This window comes from Amblyraja radiata, chromosome 37 (genome assembly GCF_010909765.2).
Source record: "Amblyraja radiata isolate CabotCenter1 chromosome 37, sAmbRad1.1.pri, whole genome shotgun sequence".
Classification (NCBI taxonomy): domain Eukaryota; kingdom Metazoa; phylum Chordata; class Chondrichthyes; order Rajiformes; family Rajidae; genus Amblyraja; species Amblyraja radiata.
Window position 1 is genome coordinate 1255240 of NC_045992.1, and position 20377 is coordinate 1275616.

General features: G+C 46.9%; 1 protein-coding gene across 1 annotated transcript in view; it reads right to left on the reverse strand.

Annotated features, from left to right (window-relative positions):
- The window catches only part of wdfy4 (WDFY family member 4), a 122553-nt gene that overhangs the window by 3174 nt on the left and 99002 nt on the right, over window positions 1-20377 (reverse strand). The window contains 8 exon segments of the mRNA XM_033012481.1: window positions 1662-1844; window positions 4239-4418; window positions 5834-5992; window positions 7633-7790; window positions 8709-8844; window positions 9604-9816; window positions 12819-12910; window positions 13925-14078. Of these exon segments, the coding sequence (XP_032868372.1) occupies window positions 1662-1844; window positions 4239-4418; window positions 5834-5992; window positions 7633-7790; window positions 8709-8844; window positions 9604-9816; window positions 12819-12910; window positions 13925-14078 (1275 nt within the window).

Genomic DNA, 20377 nt, shown 5'->3' on the forward strand with positions numbered 1-20377 from the left:
GTGTTTAGAACATAATTCACAATGTTATAAACATCCTTAAGATTTGCATTATCTATAAGACACGGCATTAGATAAACATGTAGCAACCAGACACATCTCAGCCGTGGAGTAGCAGACAGCCGACCTTACTCTTAGTCTTCCCTTGTAAATAATACCAGCACCCACCACGGGTAGATGTTTACAAGAAGAAAATCATTGTAAAACCACAAAAACAAACTAATGGTCAGCTCCTGGCAGCACTTGTGAACTGTTGAGCGTAAAGGGCCTGTCCCACTTACGTGACTTTTTCGGCGACTGCCGGCACCCATCATAGGTCGTTGCAGGTCGCCGAAAATTTCCAACATGTTGAAAATCCAGCGGCGACCAGAAAGGCGCTACGACTCTTTGGGCGACTGAGGAGACGACTCACGACCGTACAGGCGACATGTCGCGGGGTGAATCCTGTCTGGTCGTGAGTAGTCGCCCAAAGAGTCGTACCTTGTTCTGGTCGCCGCTGGATTTTCAACATGTTGAACATTTTCGGCCACCTGTAACCACCTATGACGGGTGCCGGCAGTTGCCGAAAAAGTCACGTAAGTGGGACAGGCCCATTAGAAAGTCAAGTGTATTTGTCATTGGTACCGACAACACAGAACAGTTTAATTCTTACTTGTTGTAGATTAACAGACCCATTAGCGTAATAACACTGAGATAAATAAGAAATAATACACTAAAATTAATAACTACAATATCAGGTAACTTTAAGTGTGATGCCAAAGTCTGTAGCCACTTCTGTGTGGCTGCTACAAGATGTACCGCACTCTGGATAGTTTTTATCTTTGCTGTGTTTGTCTATGGACTGATTATATTCATGTATGGGTAATTATTTGACTGGATAGCATGGACATTTTTTAACCTGGGAGAGCAGCTACCTCCCAGCACCAGAGACCCAGGTTCGATCCTGACCTCGGCTGCTGTTTGTATGGAGTTTTCATATGAAACTTGTTCGCTCCTACATGCCAAAGATGTGCAGCTTTTTAGGTTACTTGATCTTTGTAAAATGTCCCAAGTGTGTAGGGAGTGGATGAGAATGTAGGATAACATAGAACTAGGTCAGCGTGGACTCGGTGGGCCGAATGGCCTGTTTCCATGCTCTAGGGACGACAGATGGCACAATGGGCTAAGTGTTCGGCTGGCAACCGGAAGGTAGCTGGTTCGAATCCCGCTTGGAGTGCATACTGTCGTTGTGTCCTTGGGCAAGACACTTCACCCACCTTTGCCTGTGTGTGTGGATGTAATTATGTGAAGCACTTTGGGGTCACATAATTACAAGTTGACTAAAAATGTGCTATATAAATAAAGAAATTATTAATTATTATCTCCAACTAAAAACTAAACTGGTATATGTAGCTATAATAAACCAGTATGAATATGAATGTTTTTATCCTTTGAATTCAAGGCTGTTGGCTATTGGTAACACTTGCTAGCGGTTCAGGCAGCATCCCTGGAGAAAAGGAATAGATAATGTTTCGGGTCAAAAACCCTCATCGGGCTTGAGTTTGATGAAGGGTCTCGACCCGAAAGGTCACCTAGTCCTTTTCTCCAGAGATGCTGCCTGACCCGCTGAGTTACTGCAGCATTTTGTGTCACTTCGGTGTAAACCACTTCCTCGTTAGGCTTACCTGCACTGTCCCATCAGCGCATCCCGTGATAACAACATTGCGATCGTCCCATTCATGCATCTCCGTGAAGCAACAGCACAGGATGTCCTTCGCCAGCTCGGTGGTCATGCTGATATTGGCCACTGCCTGGCCATTCAGGGTCCACAGGTAGAGACATGTCCCAGCACAGGAGGCAATGTCCCCCTGAAACAAGAGAGTACTGAATGGTGAGAGGGCGTAACAATACGATACCATACCACACGATAAAACTTTACTCATCCCCGCAGGGAAACTGGGCTGCCCACAGTCACAACACACAACCCGACACACACAAAGACTTGTTATTAAAACTGCCACATCAAACCCAGCAAAGCATTCAGGGGATAGACAGAAAACGCTGGAGTAACTCAGCGGGTCAGGCAGCATCTGTGGAGAACATGGATAGGTGACGTTTCACAGAGTGCTGGAGTAACTCAGCGGGTGCAGCAGCATCTATGGAGCTAAGGAAATAGGCAACGTTTCGGGCCGAAACCCTTCCGGGTTTCAGCCCGAAACGTTGCCTATTTCCAGAAGGGTTTCGGCCCGAAACGTTGCCTATTTCCTTAGCTCCACAGATGCTGATGCACCATAACTCAGCGGGTCAGGCAGCATCTCTGGAGAACATGGATAGGTGACGTTTCACAGAGTGCTGGAGTAACTCAGCGGGCCAGGCAGCATCTGTGGAGAGAAGGAATGGGTGATGTTTCGGGTTGAGACGCTTCATGGTCGACAATCCAGGAGAAACTACTTTACCCGCAGGGTAGACAGAATGTGGAACTTGCCAATATGTACCACACATGTGATCAATAATGTAGATGGCAATGAGTATATACGGGGGGAACAAACAGGGGCAATGCTAATAGGCTGTGTTTTTCGGGGGACAAAAAGTGGGATAACATAGAACTAGTGTGAATGGGTGATTTTTGGTTGCCGTGGACTCTGTGGGCCAAAGGGCTCGTTTCCATGCTGTATCTCTAAACTAAACTATAAACTAAACTGAACACTAAGAACTCAGATCTATCTGTCAGTTACGATGGGGAAGTTGTGGGTAGAGGGAGTTGGGGTGAGAAATCAAATGATGTTTCTTCCAATACTAAGTTACTAAGTCCACCTCCCACTGCCATTACTAGCATGCACCTTGAGTATGTTGCAGGGGAAGTTACTAGGGTAAGAATCAAGAACCAGTGGACATCGGTTTAAGGTGAGGGAGGAAAGATTTAATAGCTACCTATGGTGAAATTCTTTTATACAAAGTGGGGTATGTGTATGGAACGAGCTGCCAGCGGAGGTAGTTGAGACAGGTACCGTCACAACATTTAAGAAACATTTAGACATACATGGATAGGATAGAGGGGTATGGGCCAAAGGCAAGCAGGTGGGGCTAGTATAGGTGGGACATGTTGGTTGGTGTGGGCAAGTTGGGCTGAAGGGCCTGTTTTCACGATGCATGACTTTATGAAGACCTAACTAACAGTGAATGTTGGTGATGCCTCACTTTCCTCTGTCTGACTCATTCTTTGACGTTAAAATTATTGATTTCAGATCACCCGATTTCTTTTTGCACCTGAATGAACCAACTAAAGATGCAGCTTGCATTGCTTGATGGCAGCCGACCACTGCTGATGAGGTACAATGAAGGTGCGTTTATCTCATCGACACGTTGCAAAACCATTCCCAACTGTGTCGCTACAATCTGGTAATAACATTTAGCCAGCTCAAACATTCTTAAATTGCAAAAGATTATACTTTCCGCACCATTATAAAATTCTATGGCAGTATAATTTGTTGAGGATATTACCCAGCTATAAATGGTTCCTGCGGCAATAAAACATTACAAGAACAAGGTACCAGCGTGCCTCTCCCGGCTGAAGTGGGGAAAGCATCTATGAACAGTTTAATGCCTCCACAAATGTGTTGTAACTATATTACGATGGGTAGTAACATACATCATTGCAGCAAGCAGAGTCCTTTCCCATCTGCACCATTCCCCAAGTGTTGTCAGACATGTCTATAGCTCCAGTCTCTGATTTGTTCAACCACAACATCCTTCTACAACATTCCCAGTTTTCCTCATCCTACTAATCACAGAACCTGTCGGATTCCCTGGGTTTATCCACTCATGAAGATTGCTAGATTTTAGTTTAGTTTAGTTTAGTTTAGTTTAGAGAAACAGCGCGGAAACAGGCCCTTCGGCCCACCGAGTCCGTGCCGATCAGCGATCCTGTGAAATAAATGTAACAAAGTAGGTCACAGATTAATACAGGAGGATCACTGATAGTGTTAGTGTGCGGGGATCGCTGGTCATCACAGACTCCGTGGGCCGAAGGGCCTGTTTCTGTGCTGTATCTCCAAACTAAATGAATCTAAACTGTTTAATGGTACCAGGAAGACAACACAACATCGCAGATTCATAATGTAGAAACAAGGAACTGCAGACGCTGGTTTACACCAATTGAGAGTGGAGGCTGTGGGGTTAATTTAAAATTGTGGGCTTATACATCATTTGAAGTCTTTGGATACAATGACCCTTTGAGTAACGAGGTGGGGTGTGGAACTCACAGTTGTATTGTTGATGGAGAGGGCGGTGACTGGGGCTTGGTGGTGCTGGAGTTGACTGAGGTAGGCCATGGTGTTATAGTCCCAGATGATGCAGGTCCTGTCACATGACCCGCTCACAATCACGTTGTACGTCAAGCTGACAGCCAGGCAGGTGACAGCCTCCGTATGGCCATGGAGAACCTGGGGGGAAGAATGGTTCACACCCATTGGCATAGTCATAGAGTGATACAGTGCGGAAACAGGCCCTCCGGCCCAACTCGCCCACACCAGCCAACAATGTCCCAGCTACACTAGTCCCACCTGCCTGCCCTTGGTCCATATCCCTCCAAACCTGTCCAATCCATGTACCTGTCTAACGATTTCTTAAACATTGGGATAGTCCCAGCCTCAACTACCTCTTCTGGCAGCTTGTTCCATACACCCACCACCCTCTGTGTTAAAAAGTTACCCCTCGGATTCCTATTAAATCTTTTCCCCTTCACCTTAAACCTATGTCCTCTGGTCACCGATTCCCCTACTCCGGGCAAGAGACTCTGTGCATCAACCCGATCTATTCCTCTCATGATTTTATACACATCTATAAGATCTCCCCTCATCCTCCTGCGCTCCAAGGAATAGAGACCCAGCCTGCACAACCTCTGCCTATAGCTCACACCCTCTAGTCCTGGCAACATCCTCGTCAATCTTCTCATGAACCGGAGGACATTGATTTAAGGTGACAAGTGAATGATTTAATAAGAACCTGAGGGCCAACCTTTCACACAAGGGTGGTGGGTATATGGAACGAGCTGCCAGAGGAGGTAGTTGAAGCTGGGACTATCGCAATGTTTAAAAGACACAGAGTGCTGGAGTAACTCAGCGGGTTAGGCAGCATCTTTGAAAAACATGGATAGGTGGCGTTTTGGATCGGGAGCCTTTAAAAGCCATTGGACAGGTACATGGATAGGAAAGGTTCAGAGGGATATAGGCCAAATGCCAGTGGATTTGGCAAGCTTCAATGGGGCATCGGGGTCAGCATGGACTAATTGGGCTGAAGGGCCTGTTGCCTTGCTGTATGTTCAATGATTCCACTTACATTCATAAATAAAGCCCAAACTGGGGCATTAGCAGGAAGATTATAGACAATAGACAATAGGTGCAGGAGTAGGCCGTTCGGCCCTTCGAGCCAGCACAGCCATTCAATGTGATCATGGCTGATCATCCACAATCAGTACCCCGTTCCTGCCTTCTCCCCATATCCCTTGACTCATATCCCATATTCTGGAACATCAGATGCTAGCAGGAAAAGGTAGTCACAAAAATCTGGAGTAACTCAGCGGGTCAGACAGCATCTCTCGAGAGAAGGAATGGGTGAAGTTTCAGGTCAAGACCGTCCTTCAGACTGAAGAAGTCTTCAGATTCTGAGGAAGTGTCTCGACTTGAAAAGTCACCCATTCCTTTTCTCCAGAGATGCTGCCTGACCCGCTGAGTTACTCCAGCTTTTTGTGTCTATCTTCGGTTTAAACCAGCATCTGCAGTCCCTTCTTCGCAAATACTAGCAGGAAAGTTGGTTCAAGGAAACAGATGGACAAATAGCAAAAAATAAGTCACCGTACCTCTTTTAGCACCATACTTTTCCATTTGTCTTTGCTGCTCAATAGTTCCCATACACAGATGACAGTGCTGGTTCCGCCAGTAATAACCTTGGCCGGGGTGGGACACACGGCACATAGGCACTGTCCCCAGTCTGACAGGCATTCAAACACCACCTGGCCCTGTGTGACAAGGAGGAGAACTTACAAAGTGTGTCCACGTCCGATTACTGTTCAATCTTTCAATCCACATTCGCTTGCAGGACTGCATGAAGCAGGCAGCAACTGCCTTTACAATCCCCCTCACCTGCATCCACCTATCACTTGGACAAAGCCCCACCTTTAGACTTCAGATGTACAGCGTAGAAACAGGCCCTGTGTCCCACTGAGTCCATGCAGACCAGCGATCACCCCAGTACACTAGTTCCATCCTAATCCCTAGGGACAATTTACAGAAGCCAATTGACCTGCAAACCTGTCGTCTTTGGGATGTGGGAAGAAACTGGCGCACCCAGAGAAAGCCCACGCAGTCACGGGGAGAACGTGCAAACTCCGTACAGAGAGGCCCCTTAGTCAGGATCGAACCCGGGTCTCTGGAGCTGTGAGGCAGCAACTCTACCACTGCCAGATTTCTTCCCCAACCACAATCAGTCTAAAGAAGGGCCCTGACTTAAAACATCACCTATCCGCGTTCTCCAGAGATCCTGCCTGAACCGCTAAATTACTCCCGCATGTTGTGTCTTGTTTTGTCCGCCAGCATCTGCAGTTCTGAGCGTCTACCAGTAACCAACAGGTCGTGGGGAAACAAAGCCTTGGAGGAACTGGAAGCAGCAGCTGATGAGGCAGGCGGGACAGTCGACATTTCAGGTGGAGACCCAGCATCAGGACTGAGATGCCACAGGGGAGAGAACCACTGGAGGAGGTGAGGGGTGGGGTAGAGAGGCAGGAGCTGGCAGTTCACATTCACCAATTATAGCAGTAGAATTAGGCCATTCGGCCCATCGAGTCTACTCCACCATTCAATCGTGGCTGATCTATCTCCCCCTCCTAACCCCATTTTCCTGCCTTCTCCCCATAACCCTTGACACCCGTTCTAATCAAGAATTTGTCTATCTCTGCCTTAAAAATATCCACTGACAACCTCCACAGCCCTCTGTGGCAATGAGTTCCACAGATTCACCACCCTCTGACTAAAGAAGTTCCTCCTCACCTCCTTTCTAAAAGAGCGTCCTTTAATTCTGAGGCTGTGACCTCTGGTCCTAGACTCTCCCACCAGTGGAAACATCCTCTATATACCTTTCACAATTCTGTAAGATTCTATCCTCTGACGTCCTGTAAGAATTAAGTCAATTCCAACCCATTGAGTTTGACGAACTCATTCATGAACTTTCCAGTCAGTTCAGTAGTTAAATATTTTAGTGGGTTGACTGGGAGATAAATATCAGAAGGTTCACAAAGACAACTGTGTAAGAATGAACTGCAGATGCTGGTTTAAACTGAGATAGACACAAAATGCCGGAGTAATTCAGTGGGTCAGACAGCATCTTTGGAGAAAGGGAATAGTTGATGTTTCGGCTCGAGACTCTTCTTCAAACTCTGTGGGTAAGAAGGGTCTCGACCCAAAACGTCACCCATTCTCCAAAGATGCTGCCTGTCCCGCTGAGTTCCTCCAGCTTGTGTGTTCTACACAAGGCCAACTCGCTTGCCCCCCCCCCCCCTGTCAAATGGGGATTGAGAAAGCAGGAAGAGCCTCGGTCTATCATCACAGCTGAAACAAGAGACTAAACGATGCTGGCTTTCAGTGAATGATGTGTTTTACTCACCTTGTCAGTACCGTAGTTACCCAGGGAACAGCTGAAGTCGTCATGACCCCAGGAGAAGGTTTTATTGCCGTGGGGAGGCAGTAGTGTTGTATTCTTCTCAACAGCAACAACTCCCTTCTCAGTGAGTGCAATCTGTCCGACGGCTCCAGCAAGTGAGGCTGGGTGGAAGGAGAACACAGAGGAAGTGGGAGAATGGAAGTGGTGCAGAAACCAGAGCCAGTGGCTCTCCATGGCCCCTCTCTACCCCCTCCCTCCCCTGCTCACCCCCCCTCCGTGACCCCTCTCTGCCCCCTCCCTCCCCTGCTCACTCCCCCTCTCTACCCCCTCCCTCCCCTGCTCACTCCCCCTCCGTGACCCCTCTCTGCCCCCTCCCTCCCCACTCCCCCTCCGTGGCCTCTCTCTACCCCCTCCCTCCCCTGCTCACTCCCCCCTCCAGGACCCCTCTCTGCCCCCTCCCTCCCCTGCTCACTCCCCCTCCTCGACAGCTTGGACACAGACAGCGAGTGGCACTGGGAGATTAGCCAGTGAATTTCCTCATCTGCCCTCACCCTGGGGCAGTTCAGTGCTGTGCCATAGAGTTATAGAGTCTATAACGTGGACCTTATCCATGCCGACCAACACGTCCTCTCTACACCAGTCCCACTGGTGATGTATGAGTGTGACTCTGTGAGACCATTGCCTCTCAATACCAGCCTTGCAGCGACTGTGACAGTCAGAGCACCTCATATTTCGCTTGGGCAGTTTACACCCCAGCGGTATGAACATTGACTTCTCCATTTTCAGGTAGTCCCTGCTTTCTCCCTCTTTCCCCTCCCTTTCCAAGCTCTCCCACAGCCTATTGGCTCTTCCTTTCTCCATCCTGCCCCCACCCCCACATCAGCCTATTTCCTTCACTCCATTGATGCTGCCTCACCCGCTGAGTTTCTCCAGCATTTTTGTCCACCTTCGATTTTCCAGTAGTTCTTTCTTAAACAACTAGACGTCAAAGGACTGGTGTGCCTTTGAGCCGTTCCCACAGATTATCTTACGTACAATGGGGTGACGCATGCGGCATTGTCACCCAAGGGTGCATGTACCTGTCACTGGGGCAGCAGAGGGCTTCAGATTCTCCAGGTGGTAGAAGATAGGCTGGGTGGAGGCAAGCAGGAGGTGGTCCTTCCCTGACCAATGCCTGGCTTGGTTGATCCGGGCTGGATGCGCTTTCTTGAAAAGCTGAATGCAAACAAACGAGACGGCTCGGTCAGAAACAGGGCTCTGCTTGCAAGAGTATTGGATATGATTGGCAGCTCAATTGCCCAAAGAGTGGGGCAGGTGTTTTTGTGAATGGGGTTGTAGTACAATACATCTAGTCAATGGGTCTAAACCAATTGTTGGAGGATTCAGTGTTTATACCGCTGGGTTGTAAGCTTCCCTTACAATGGTCCCTTCTCTGGCAATGGAGGAGGCCCAGGACAGAAAGGTCAGTGTGGGAATGGGAAGGCAAGTTAAAATGGTTAACCTTGGCGGACTGAGTGTGAGTGTTCGGCGAAATGGTCCCTTCATCTACGCTCGGCCTTGCCGATGTGAAGGAGGACACTTTGTCCAGGAGACAAGGTTGGAAGAGATGCATATGAACCTGTGTATCACCTGTAACATCAGCTGGGATCCCTGAATGGTTGGGGAGAAGATAGAGGGACAGGTGTCACACCTCCTGCGGTTACAGGGAAAGTTTCCGGGGGGGGGGGAATGGTTTGGGTGGGAAGGGATGAGTGAAGCAAGGAGTTGTGGAGGGAGTAGTCTCTGTGGAAAGCAGAAAGCGTTTGGGATGGGAAGATGTGAACATATTTCACTGCTTCCTGCTCTCCTTCATATTGAGCTGATGGTGACATTGACACAAACTCCTCTGGAGATCCGGACCAAAAACAACCACCTTAGTTTTGAAAAAACACAAATAAATACTGATTACAATATTGAAACCAGTTTAACTTGCACCTGTTTAGGAATCTGCCCAAAGTTACTGACGAATCCTAAGATAGTATCCTTTTTCAATGGGTCGTTGATGTTACTGAGATCGGCCAGCTCATCGTAGAAATAGGGATGGAAAACATTGACTGCTTCAACGGCATTTGGACCCTTCAGCTTGTAACCAAATATGAGGTCTATCCAGTGATGGAGGTGTGCAGAGACATAGTCACATTCCAAAGCCTGTAGGGGGAGAACAAGCCCATCCGTGGAGCGGGTCATTCATTACATTTACTTCAGTCCATTTTTAATACATCGTTTTTTTATTGATTTATGTTATTAATTTAAAAACAAATTAACTCACCAACGTTCTACAACAATATGCTTATCTCAGGACACTTTAATTAAAGGTTCATCTTAAGCAGTTGTTATTCATTCCAGAGAGATGCTTGTTGGATTGAGTGTGTGTATTGTGTCTGGAGTTGGGTGTAACAGGCTGGTTGCCTTCTTTAGACAATAGACAATGGACAATAGGTGCAGGAGTAGGCCATTTGGCCCTCTCAGCCAGCACCGCCATTCACTGTGATCATGGCTGATCATCCACAATCAGTACCCCGTTCCTGCCTTCTCCCCATATCCCCTGACTCCACTATCTTTAAGAGCTCTATCTAACTCTCTCTTGAAAGCATCCAGAGAATCGGCCTCCACTGCCTTCTGAGGCAGAGAATTCCACAGATTCACTAAGTCTGCCAAGTCTGTCTGAAAAAATAGCATAATACAGTCTATTTAAAGGAAGGTAAAACATCAAAGACAAGCAAGGAATTCTCTTGCTATAAACCCCAACAGTCTCTTAATCCACATAGTCACACAACATGTAGACAGGCCCTTCGGCCCAACTTGTCCATGCCAACCCCAATGCCTCATCTGAGTTAGTCCCATGTGACCACGTTTGGCCCAGATCCCTCTAAATATTTCCTATCCGCGTACCTTTTTACATGTTGTTATTGTACCTGACCCATCTACCTGTGTCTGTGATGTATCGTTTAAATATTGTTACTGTACCTGTGTCAACAATGACCTCTGGCAGCTCGTTACACCGACGCATTGTAGAGGATGGACAACTATGCGAAATGTCACCTGTCAATACCCTCCACTCCACAGATGTTGCCTGACCCACTGAGTTGCTCCAGCACTTTGTGCTTTGATCCAGTTTCCAGAATCTCTTGTGTCATTCTCTGTGACTGCTTTATCTGAATTCCTCTTGTATATTTACATTTTTTATAGATGTGCAGAAAATATAAAACTATTTGTCCGTGAGGTGAGAATGAATGAGTATTCATTGAAACAGGTACATGGATTGGGCAGGTTTGGAGGGATATGGGCCAAACGCAGGCAGGTGGGACTAGTGTAGATAGGACCTGTAGGTCAGTATGGGCAAGTTGGGCTGAAGGGCCTGTTTGCACACTGTATGACTAGATGAGTCTATGTGTGAATGGGGAAGATAAACCATGCTGTTGACTGATTTATATTTAACTAATAAGACAAATTAGGATCATCTTATCGGACACAAGTATGACATTTCTACAGAGCCGGCTGTTAGTTGGTAAATAATGAGCCATTAAACGGGTCCATGCGGATAAACAATTAACAGATTGGCATTAACGAAGGTGTGAGTGGATGTTATTAATCACCAGTGAAATGAGCCGTGTGCTTGAGGCTAGGGCCAGGTCTGCTCAACACATGGACATCATGGCAGGGAGATTCTACTCTCCTCGTCTCCATCAACTTTCCACTCTGTTTTACATCATCGGCAAACATTGGCAAATCACCATATCAGCAGGGACAATGGTATCGCTACAATACGACTAAAGTTACACGCTGCCTTGAGCCAACTTGCACAATCCTCATCCTGGGACAAAGTGCTGGAGGAACTCAGCGGGTCAGGCAGGGAATGGACAGGCGACGTTTCAGGTAGGGACCTTCTTCAGACTGATTGTCGAAGGAATCGAGAAAGTTGGAAATGAGGGGGTTAGGTGAAGTTAGAGTAACCCTTGCATCCCCCTCCTCCCCCCTCTCCATCCCTGCCTCACCCAAGTCATACCAGCTTCAACGTCGTCTTGCTGAGTCTCATAGTCTGTACTCGTTTTCATCTGGTCCTCAGCTAACAATGGCCCATTTCCTTCATCATCGTAACTTTTCTGCATATCTTTCATTAATTTGTTCTGTCTCTCTCTATATCAACGTCTATATCTCTTGTTTCCCTCTCCCCTGACTCTCAGTCTGAAGAAGGGTCTCGACCCGAAACGTCACCCATTCCTTTTCTCCAGAGATGCTGCCTGACCCGCTGAGTTACTCCAGCATTTTGTGCCTATAAGTGATAGGTGGATACAGGTGAGGAGGGTTTGATTGGCAGATGTCGTGGAGTAAGAGACAAAGGCTGGAGGTGAACAAGAGACAAAGGATTATCGGGTAAGGGGAGCAGAGGAGGAGTGGAATGTGAAGCTGGAGGGAAGGGTATGGGGTGGAAGGAGAGGGGGGTGGGGAAAGAGGGAAGATGAAAGAGGAATGGGGGGAAGGAGCAAGGTGACTGGGGGGGATAGCACTGGAATGGGTGCACAACAGAGTGTGGGGCAGTGGAGAGTGAGCGTCTCGTGTCTTATGTTCTTTGCCATTCACAGGAGCAGAAGTTGCCATTCGGCCCATCTACTCCGCCATTCAATCATTGAGTACGGCAGATTGGAGAAGGTGGATGTTGAGAGGGTGACATTGTGGGCAGATGGTAGAGCTGCTGCCTCATAATGACAGGGACCTGAGTTCAGCGCTGGTCCCTGGTGCTGTCTGCGTGGAGTTTGCATGTTTCCCCTGGGTGCTCTTGTTCCCTCCCATATCCCAAATGTGTTGGTTGAGAGATCACTTGGTCTCTGTATGTTGTTGACAGTATGTCTTAAAGGTAGAGGAGTGAAGTGGTACTGGGAGAAGGCAGGAACGGGGTACTGAATGTGGATGATCAGCCATGATCACAGTGAATGGTGGTGCTGGCTCGAAGGGCCGAATGGCCTCCTCCTGCACCTGTTGTCTATTGTTTGAAGTTGCAGAATCTAGGGGGGAGTTAGTGGGATAATGACAAGAATAAAACAAAGGGTTAGAGTGGACGGGCGTTTGGTGTAAGTACCGTTTAGATGGGTCGAAGGGCCTGTGCCGTCTGTGAACATTAATATATGAGGTTAGGCTTCACCAGAGCTCACCATGCGATGTAGACGGATAAATTCTCGAGCATCTCCTTTTGCCCAGGGAGGAAGAATCACATCCCCCAGCGTGGTCCCGTCCTGCGTGGAACCTGTAGATTCAGATTCAGATTCAGATTCAATTTTAATTGTCATTGTCAGTGTACAGTACAGAGACAACGAAATACATTTAGCATCTCCCTGGAAGAGTGACATAGCAAATGATTTGAATAAATAATAATAAGTGATAATAAGTGTCCGGGGGGTGGGGGGGGTGATTGGCAGTCACCGAGGTACGTTGTTGAGTAGAGTGACAGCCGCCGGGAAGAAGCTGTTCCTGGACCTGCTGGTTCGGCAACGGAGAGACCTGTAGCGCCTCCCGGATGGTAGGAGGGTAAACAGTCCATGGTTGGGGTGAGAGCAGTCCTTGGCGATGCTGAGCGCCCTCCGCAGACAACGCTTGCTTTGGACAGACTCAATGGAGAGGAGCGAGGAACCGGTGATGCGTTGGGCAATTTTCACCACCCTCTGCAATGCTTTCCGGTCGGAGACAGAGCAGTTGCCATACCATACTGTGATACAGTTGGTAAGGATGCTCTCGATGTGGGCAATGCACACGTCACCATTGTTGGCCATGATGGTTGTGATTCATTCTGATGTAGCGGGCACTAGTCAACATGGCTGTGATCCATTCTGTTGTAGCGGGCACTAGTCAACATGGCTGTGATCCATTCTGATGTAGCGGGCACTAGTCAACATGGCTGTAACTCATTCTGTTGTAGCGGGCACTAGTCAACATGGCTGTGATCCATTCTGATGTAGCGGGCACCAACAGGATTCAAACACACAACTGATGCTGAACGTACACAGCAGACATTGAGAGAAGGTGGCCTGGTGGCGCAGCTTGTAGACTTGCAGCCCCACAGGGCCAGAGACCCGGGTTCATAAGGCCACACATGACAGGAGCAGAATTAGACCATTCGGCCCATCAAGTCTACTCCGCCATTCATTCAATCACGGCTGATCTATCTCTCCCTCCTAACCCCATTCTCCTGCCTTCTCCCCATAACCCCTGACACCCGTATTAGAGGGCTGGATGGAGGCTGCGATCACAGTGACGTACGCACCAAACTCCAGCTTGTTGTGGTTGACCAGGAACTCGGGCAGATAGAAGAATTCGGGAGTCAGTTCCCTCACGTCACCCATGTTGTCCCTGGACGATGATTCCCACTCCTTCTTCATGTTGAAGAACATCCTGTCCGCCACATCGAAATTCCCTCCCTGTAAGCAGAACCACAATATATTTACAGCATCGAAGAAGGCCATTCGGCCCACTCTATCCATACTGGCTGTGTGCCAAAGCAATCCAATTTAAGGTCATAAGGTCATAAGGAATAGAGTAGAATTAGGCCATTCGGCCCATCAAGTATGCCATTCTCATCTGTCTGCACATGATCCATATTCCCTGCATATCCATGTGTCTATCCAAAAGCCTCTGAAACACCACTAACGTATCTGCCTCCACCACCACCCCTGGCAGCTCGTTCCATGCCCCCACCACCCTCTGTGTAAACAAACTGCCCCATCACACCTCCTGTAAATGTTACACCTCTTGTCTTAAAGCTATGCCTTCTATCTTTGACATCCCCACCCTGGAAAAAAGGTTCTGACTGTCTCCCACATCTCACCCTCATATAATGTTATATTGTTCCATAGCCTGCCCGGGCCCTATCAGCGGGGGGGCAACGAGTGCCATTTGGAATGGGCCTCATGCCTCTCTGTTTCAAAGGGATCCTGATTTGGGGGCCTCTAAAATTGAGGGGCCTCATGGTTTAATCTTGGTTTGGGGGGGGACTCTAACATTGAGATTGTCCTGGGCCTGAGGTCATCTATGAGAGGGCCTGAATCTGCCTGCAACCTCCCACATTCTGGAGAAAAACTGGGCAATGGGGTTGGTTTAGTGACCACAATCTCGGCAAGGACCACAGGCCTTCCCTCCAATCTCATTACAACTTGTAAGAGGCAAATATCCGTTTTCATTCTCACCTCTTGCTAATATTCAATGCTAAACCTTTCATGGCTTTTTACAAATTGTATTTGATCCTCCCGGCCATTTATATTAAATTTTACCAGCTACATCCAACTCCTTCTCAGACAGTTTTATTATATTTTATTGGTACTTTTTGCAGCTCCTTTAGGCATCTTTTTTTTGGGTTAATTTCTTTACAACTTCAAGTCCCCATTGCTACACCTAAAAGTAGTTGAATCTTGAAACACTCATTGAACTACAGTCTGGACGTCTCCCCAGACTAGTGGACATTTCATTGCTATGGAACTCTTACTGGTTTTAAATCCCTCATCTTGCATTAACTAAGAATATGGCTGTCAGGATTATAAAACTCACACCTCCAGATTCAGGGATAGTTTCATCCCAGCTGTTATCCGGCAACTAAATCATCCCACCACAACTGGGGAGCGGTCCAGAACCACTATTTACCCAATTGGAAACCCTCGCGCTATCTTTGATCGGACTTTATGTGTTTTATCATGGTCTAAACATTACTTACATTATTCCCTTATCATGTATATATACACAGTGAATGGCTCAACTGTAGTATTTAAGAAAGAACTGCAGATGCTGGAAAAATCAAAGGTAGACAAAAATGCTGGAGAAACTCAGCGGGTGTAGGCGGTATCGATGGAGAGAAGGAATAGGTGACGTTTCGGGTCCTCTGCACTTTCTTTTATTTATACTTTCTCTGTAACTATATCGTAGCTCTAGAATTATGCTCTACAATCTGGTATTTTCCTCTTTGCTCTTCCTGTTGTTCTTATCTGTGACTTGATTGTACTCACACACATTGTGATTTGACTGGATAACATTTCTACAGCATTTTTACTGTATCTCAGTACATGCTACAATAATACGTCGATACCAGTGCCTATTCACACCAATCACTCTCTCCCACAAACCTCTCACTTTATGCCCTATCTGTGGGGGTTGCTTTCTCTGTCTCATGTCTGCACCTTGCCCCCCCCTCTCTCTCTCTCTCTCTCTCTCTCGCACACACACACACACACACGTACACGCACACACACTGCACCTTGCCCCCCCTCTCTCTCTCTCTCGCACACACACACACGTACACACACGCACACACACGCACACGCACACACGTACACACACTGCACCTTGCCCCCCCTCTCTCTCTCTCTCTCTCTCGCGCACACACACACACGTACACACACGTACACACACGCACACGCACACACACACACACACACACACGTACACACACACGTACACACACACACACGTACACACACACGCACATACACACGCACGCACACGTACACACATGCACACACACTGCACCTTGCCCCCCTCTCTCTCTCTCTCTCTCTCTCTCTCGTGCACACACACACACGTACACACACGTACACACACACACGCACACGTACACGCACACACACTGCACCTTGCCCCTCCTCTCTCTCTCTCTCTCGCGCACACACACGTACACACACACGTACACACGCACACACACACGCACACACACGTACACACGCACACACACGCACACACGCACACACACACACACACACACACGCACATACACGTACACACACACGCACGTACACACACACGCACACGCACACACACACACACACACACACGTACACACACGAGCTTGCCTCTGTTCACTTACCCCATACACAGGCTCAGATACCGAATGTCTGTGCAATGCTCCACCTAGTGGTGAATTCAACCCACACCTGGCAGGTTGCGAGGAAGTGCAAATACACCTGGACACGGCTTTGGACAGTAAAACTCTCTCCTTTATCACCAAACTGTATCAGATTGCACCCTCTCACCTCAAGCCTGTGCCCTCTAAACTTTTGCTATCCATGTACCTGTACAAATGTCTTTTAAACCTTGTTATTTTACCTGCCTCCTCTGGCAGCTTGTTCCATATACTCACCACCTTCTGAGTGAAAAAGTTGCTCCTCGGGCTCCTATTAAATCTTTCCCCCTTCACCCTAAACCTGTCCTCTAATTCTTGATTTCTCTAGCTTGGGTAAAAGAGTCTGTGCATTCAACTATCTATGCCCCTCGTGATCTTGTACCCCTCGATAAGATCTCCAAGGAGTAAACTAGCCTTTCCAAACTCTCCCTGTAGCTGTAAATAAGAAGGTTTTCACAGGTGGAGTTAAGAGTATTGTTATTTCACATTAAGATTTCATTATTTAGTGCTTTCCAACTAAAATATAGATGTAAAAGGCCACAATATTGCTGCAGCGGGTCAGGCAGTATCTCTGGAGAACATGGATAGGTGACATTATGGGTCGGAACCTATCCATGTCCTCCAGAGTTGCTGCCTGATCCGCTGAGTTACTCCAGCACTTCATGTCTTTTTTTATTGTAAAACAGCATCTGCAGTTCCTTGTGTATACAAAAATATATATATTTATTTAAAGAAAAATTGATCTACATCTGACCAACACTGCATCACAGTCAGGTAAACTAAGCATAAAATCCCAATGAATTCATACCCCATGTGTGGGCTGATTAATGAGTTTAATAGCCAACTATATATTTTTGACCTCTGTGGATATTTCTTAAGAATTTTTTTTATTAAGTTTTAATAACCAATTCTGTGCAAACATTTCTCCAGCTTCTCTGACCTTAATGCTGTGACTCTGGGTTGTATGTGCTGGAGGACAATGGAATCTAATCAATTATTTCAAAACAGCACAAAATGGGAGGAAATGGGAAAATAAGGCTCAGCTTACACACAATTATGGATATTGTTAATATTTTGATATTAAGGGTAAAAATTGCTAACAGGCAGCAATAACCAGAGGAAAATAGGAAGCAAACAATGAGTGATCTAAAAATGTCAACATTCGGATTTCTTTGCATCAGTCTTTCCACTTTCTCCTTCCCGTGCCTGAGAGATGTTACCAAGCTAAGGTAGACAAAAATGCTGGAGAAACTCAGCGGGTGCAGCAGCATCTATGGACCGAAGGAGATAGGAGACGTTTCGGGCTGAAACCCTTCTTCAGACTTCGCTCCACAGATGCTGCTGCACCCGCTGAGTTTCTCCAGCATTTATGTGTACCTTCGATTTTCCAGCATCTGCAGTTCCTTCTTAAACACTGTTACCAAGCTAGTCCTTGTCCAGCAGCCCTAGTCATAGAATCATGTCAGTGAGGCTAAACGCAAATTGGAGGAACACCATCTCATATTTCGCTTGGGCAGCTTACAGCCCAGTGGTATGAATACTGATTTCCCTCACTTCAGGTAGCCCCGGCATTCCCTCTCTCTATCCCTCCCCTACCCAAGTCGCACCAGCTTCTCATTTTCACCCAACAAACAGCTCACAATGTCCTGTTTCCTTCATCATCGTTACATTTGTTGCATATATTTCATTCATTGTTCTTTATCTCTCCACATCACCGTCTATTTCTCTAGTTTCCCTTATCCCTAACCAGTCTGAAGAAGGGTCTCCACCCGAAAATTCACCCATTCCTTCTCTCCAGAGATGCTGCCTGCCCCGCTGAGTTACTCCAGCTTTTTGCGTCTACCTTCGGTTTAAACCAGCATCTGCAGTTCCTTCTTACACATAGAATCATTCAGCAGGAAAGCATGCCCTTCAGTCCAACTTGGCCATGCCGACCAATGTGACCCATCTAAGTTAATGTCTGCGTTTGGCCCTTATCCCTCTGAACCTGTCCTATCCACGTACCTGTGCAAATAAGGTTATTCTACCGAATATTCTACCAAGTAAATTAGTTATTCTTCCTACTTCAACAACTTCCTCCAGCAACTCATCCCATATACCCATCAACCACCGTGTGAAACAGTTGTCTGTCAGCTTTCTATGAAATGTTTCCCCTCTCACCTTAAACCTCTGCCATCTAGTTCTTGATTCCTCTATCCTGTGCATTCACTTTATCTATTCCCCTCGTGATTTTATATTGCTTTATATGAACACCCTCCAGTCTGAAGAAGGATCTCGACTCGAAACGTCACCTATTCCTTCGCTCCATAGATGCTGCCTCACCCAACATTTCTCCAGCATTTTTCTCTACCTTTGATTTTTCCAGCATCTGCAGTTCATTCTTAAACCCTCCAGTCTCCTGCACTGCAAGGAATAAAGTCCCACCCTGCCCACCTGCTCCCTATAGCTCAGGCCCTCAAGTCCTGGCATCATCGTGGTAAGTCTTCTCTGAACCCTTTCCAACTTAACGGCATGTCTCCTATAGCAGGATGACCAAAGTTGGACCAAAGAAATGCTGCAACTGTGGCCTCAACAACACCCTGTACAGTGTCTGTTCCTCATGATATGTGGCAAGACCTGAAATCAGCAAAGAGTACTGAGAAGGCTGTGGAGACCAAGTCGATGGACATTTTTAAGGCGGAGATAGATAGATTCTTTATTAGTGCGGGTGTCAGGGGTTATGGGGAGAAGGCATGAGAATGGGGTAAGGAGGGGGAGATAGATCAGCCACGATTGAATGGCGGAGTAGACTTGATGGGCCGAATGGCCTAATTCTATTCCTATCACTAATGAACTAATGAAGACCCTGATACATCTTGACCCTTGCCTGTGGCAAATTGCTCTGCACCGACACTCTATCGAACTGCTGCTATCTGGTGCCAGCGGCTTCAATTGCCTGATGGTCATCATCTTGGCCATTCCCTCCATCTACGAACATGTTCTGGTCTTTCACGAGCTGGGGCCCTGACATCTCTCTCTGTCTCACTCCCCAGAGGTCAGTCCTTGCGCAGCACTGATCCAGGGCTCTGCAATCTGCCCTGAGTCGGCAGTCTTTTTTTTTTTTAATATAATGCTCTAAATTGGACTGGCACTCCTCACATCTGCAAGCATGCGATGATTGATACTTTTCATTAATGTAATTTTTGTTTTAGATAGGGACAGAAGTCTCTGGGGAAAGACAATAATATCTGATAAAAGCATCAGTGATATCAAATAGAGAAAAGAAATATACATGCGAAATGTTGTTAGTGCAACAAATTGGGTTAAAGATATTACTCGAATAAAAAGTAGAATCTGCCGTGCCCTAATGCTTTATGTATCAGCAAATCTCTTTACTCTGGGATTTGGTGCAGTGTCATCAAATATGCATCACATTTCTCTAATAAAATAGACAACATTTTATTATTTTACATTGTATTGTCTTGGGCCAGGAGACTATAAACTTTCTTATCATCTCTCCTCCTTTTTTTGTACTTTGCATATATTTAACTGCTTTAGAAACTCATGAAATATTGAAGGCTTTTTGATATCATTACATTGATAAAAGTGTCAGTCAATGTACTCAATGCTGTAGAGAGACGAGGAACAAACTCCACTGATTCAGGTGGCATTTACTATTGAGCCAAACATGCCTTCATAGCTTGTGGAAATCCCGTACCTGAGACCAGGATGTCCCATCTCAGCTAGTCCCACCTGCCCACATTTGACCTATATCCTTCTAAAACTTCCCTATCCATGCACCTGAGTGTCTCCTAAATGTTGCTATAGTCCCTGCCTCAACTACCTCCTCTAGCA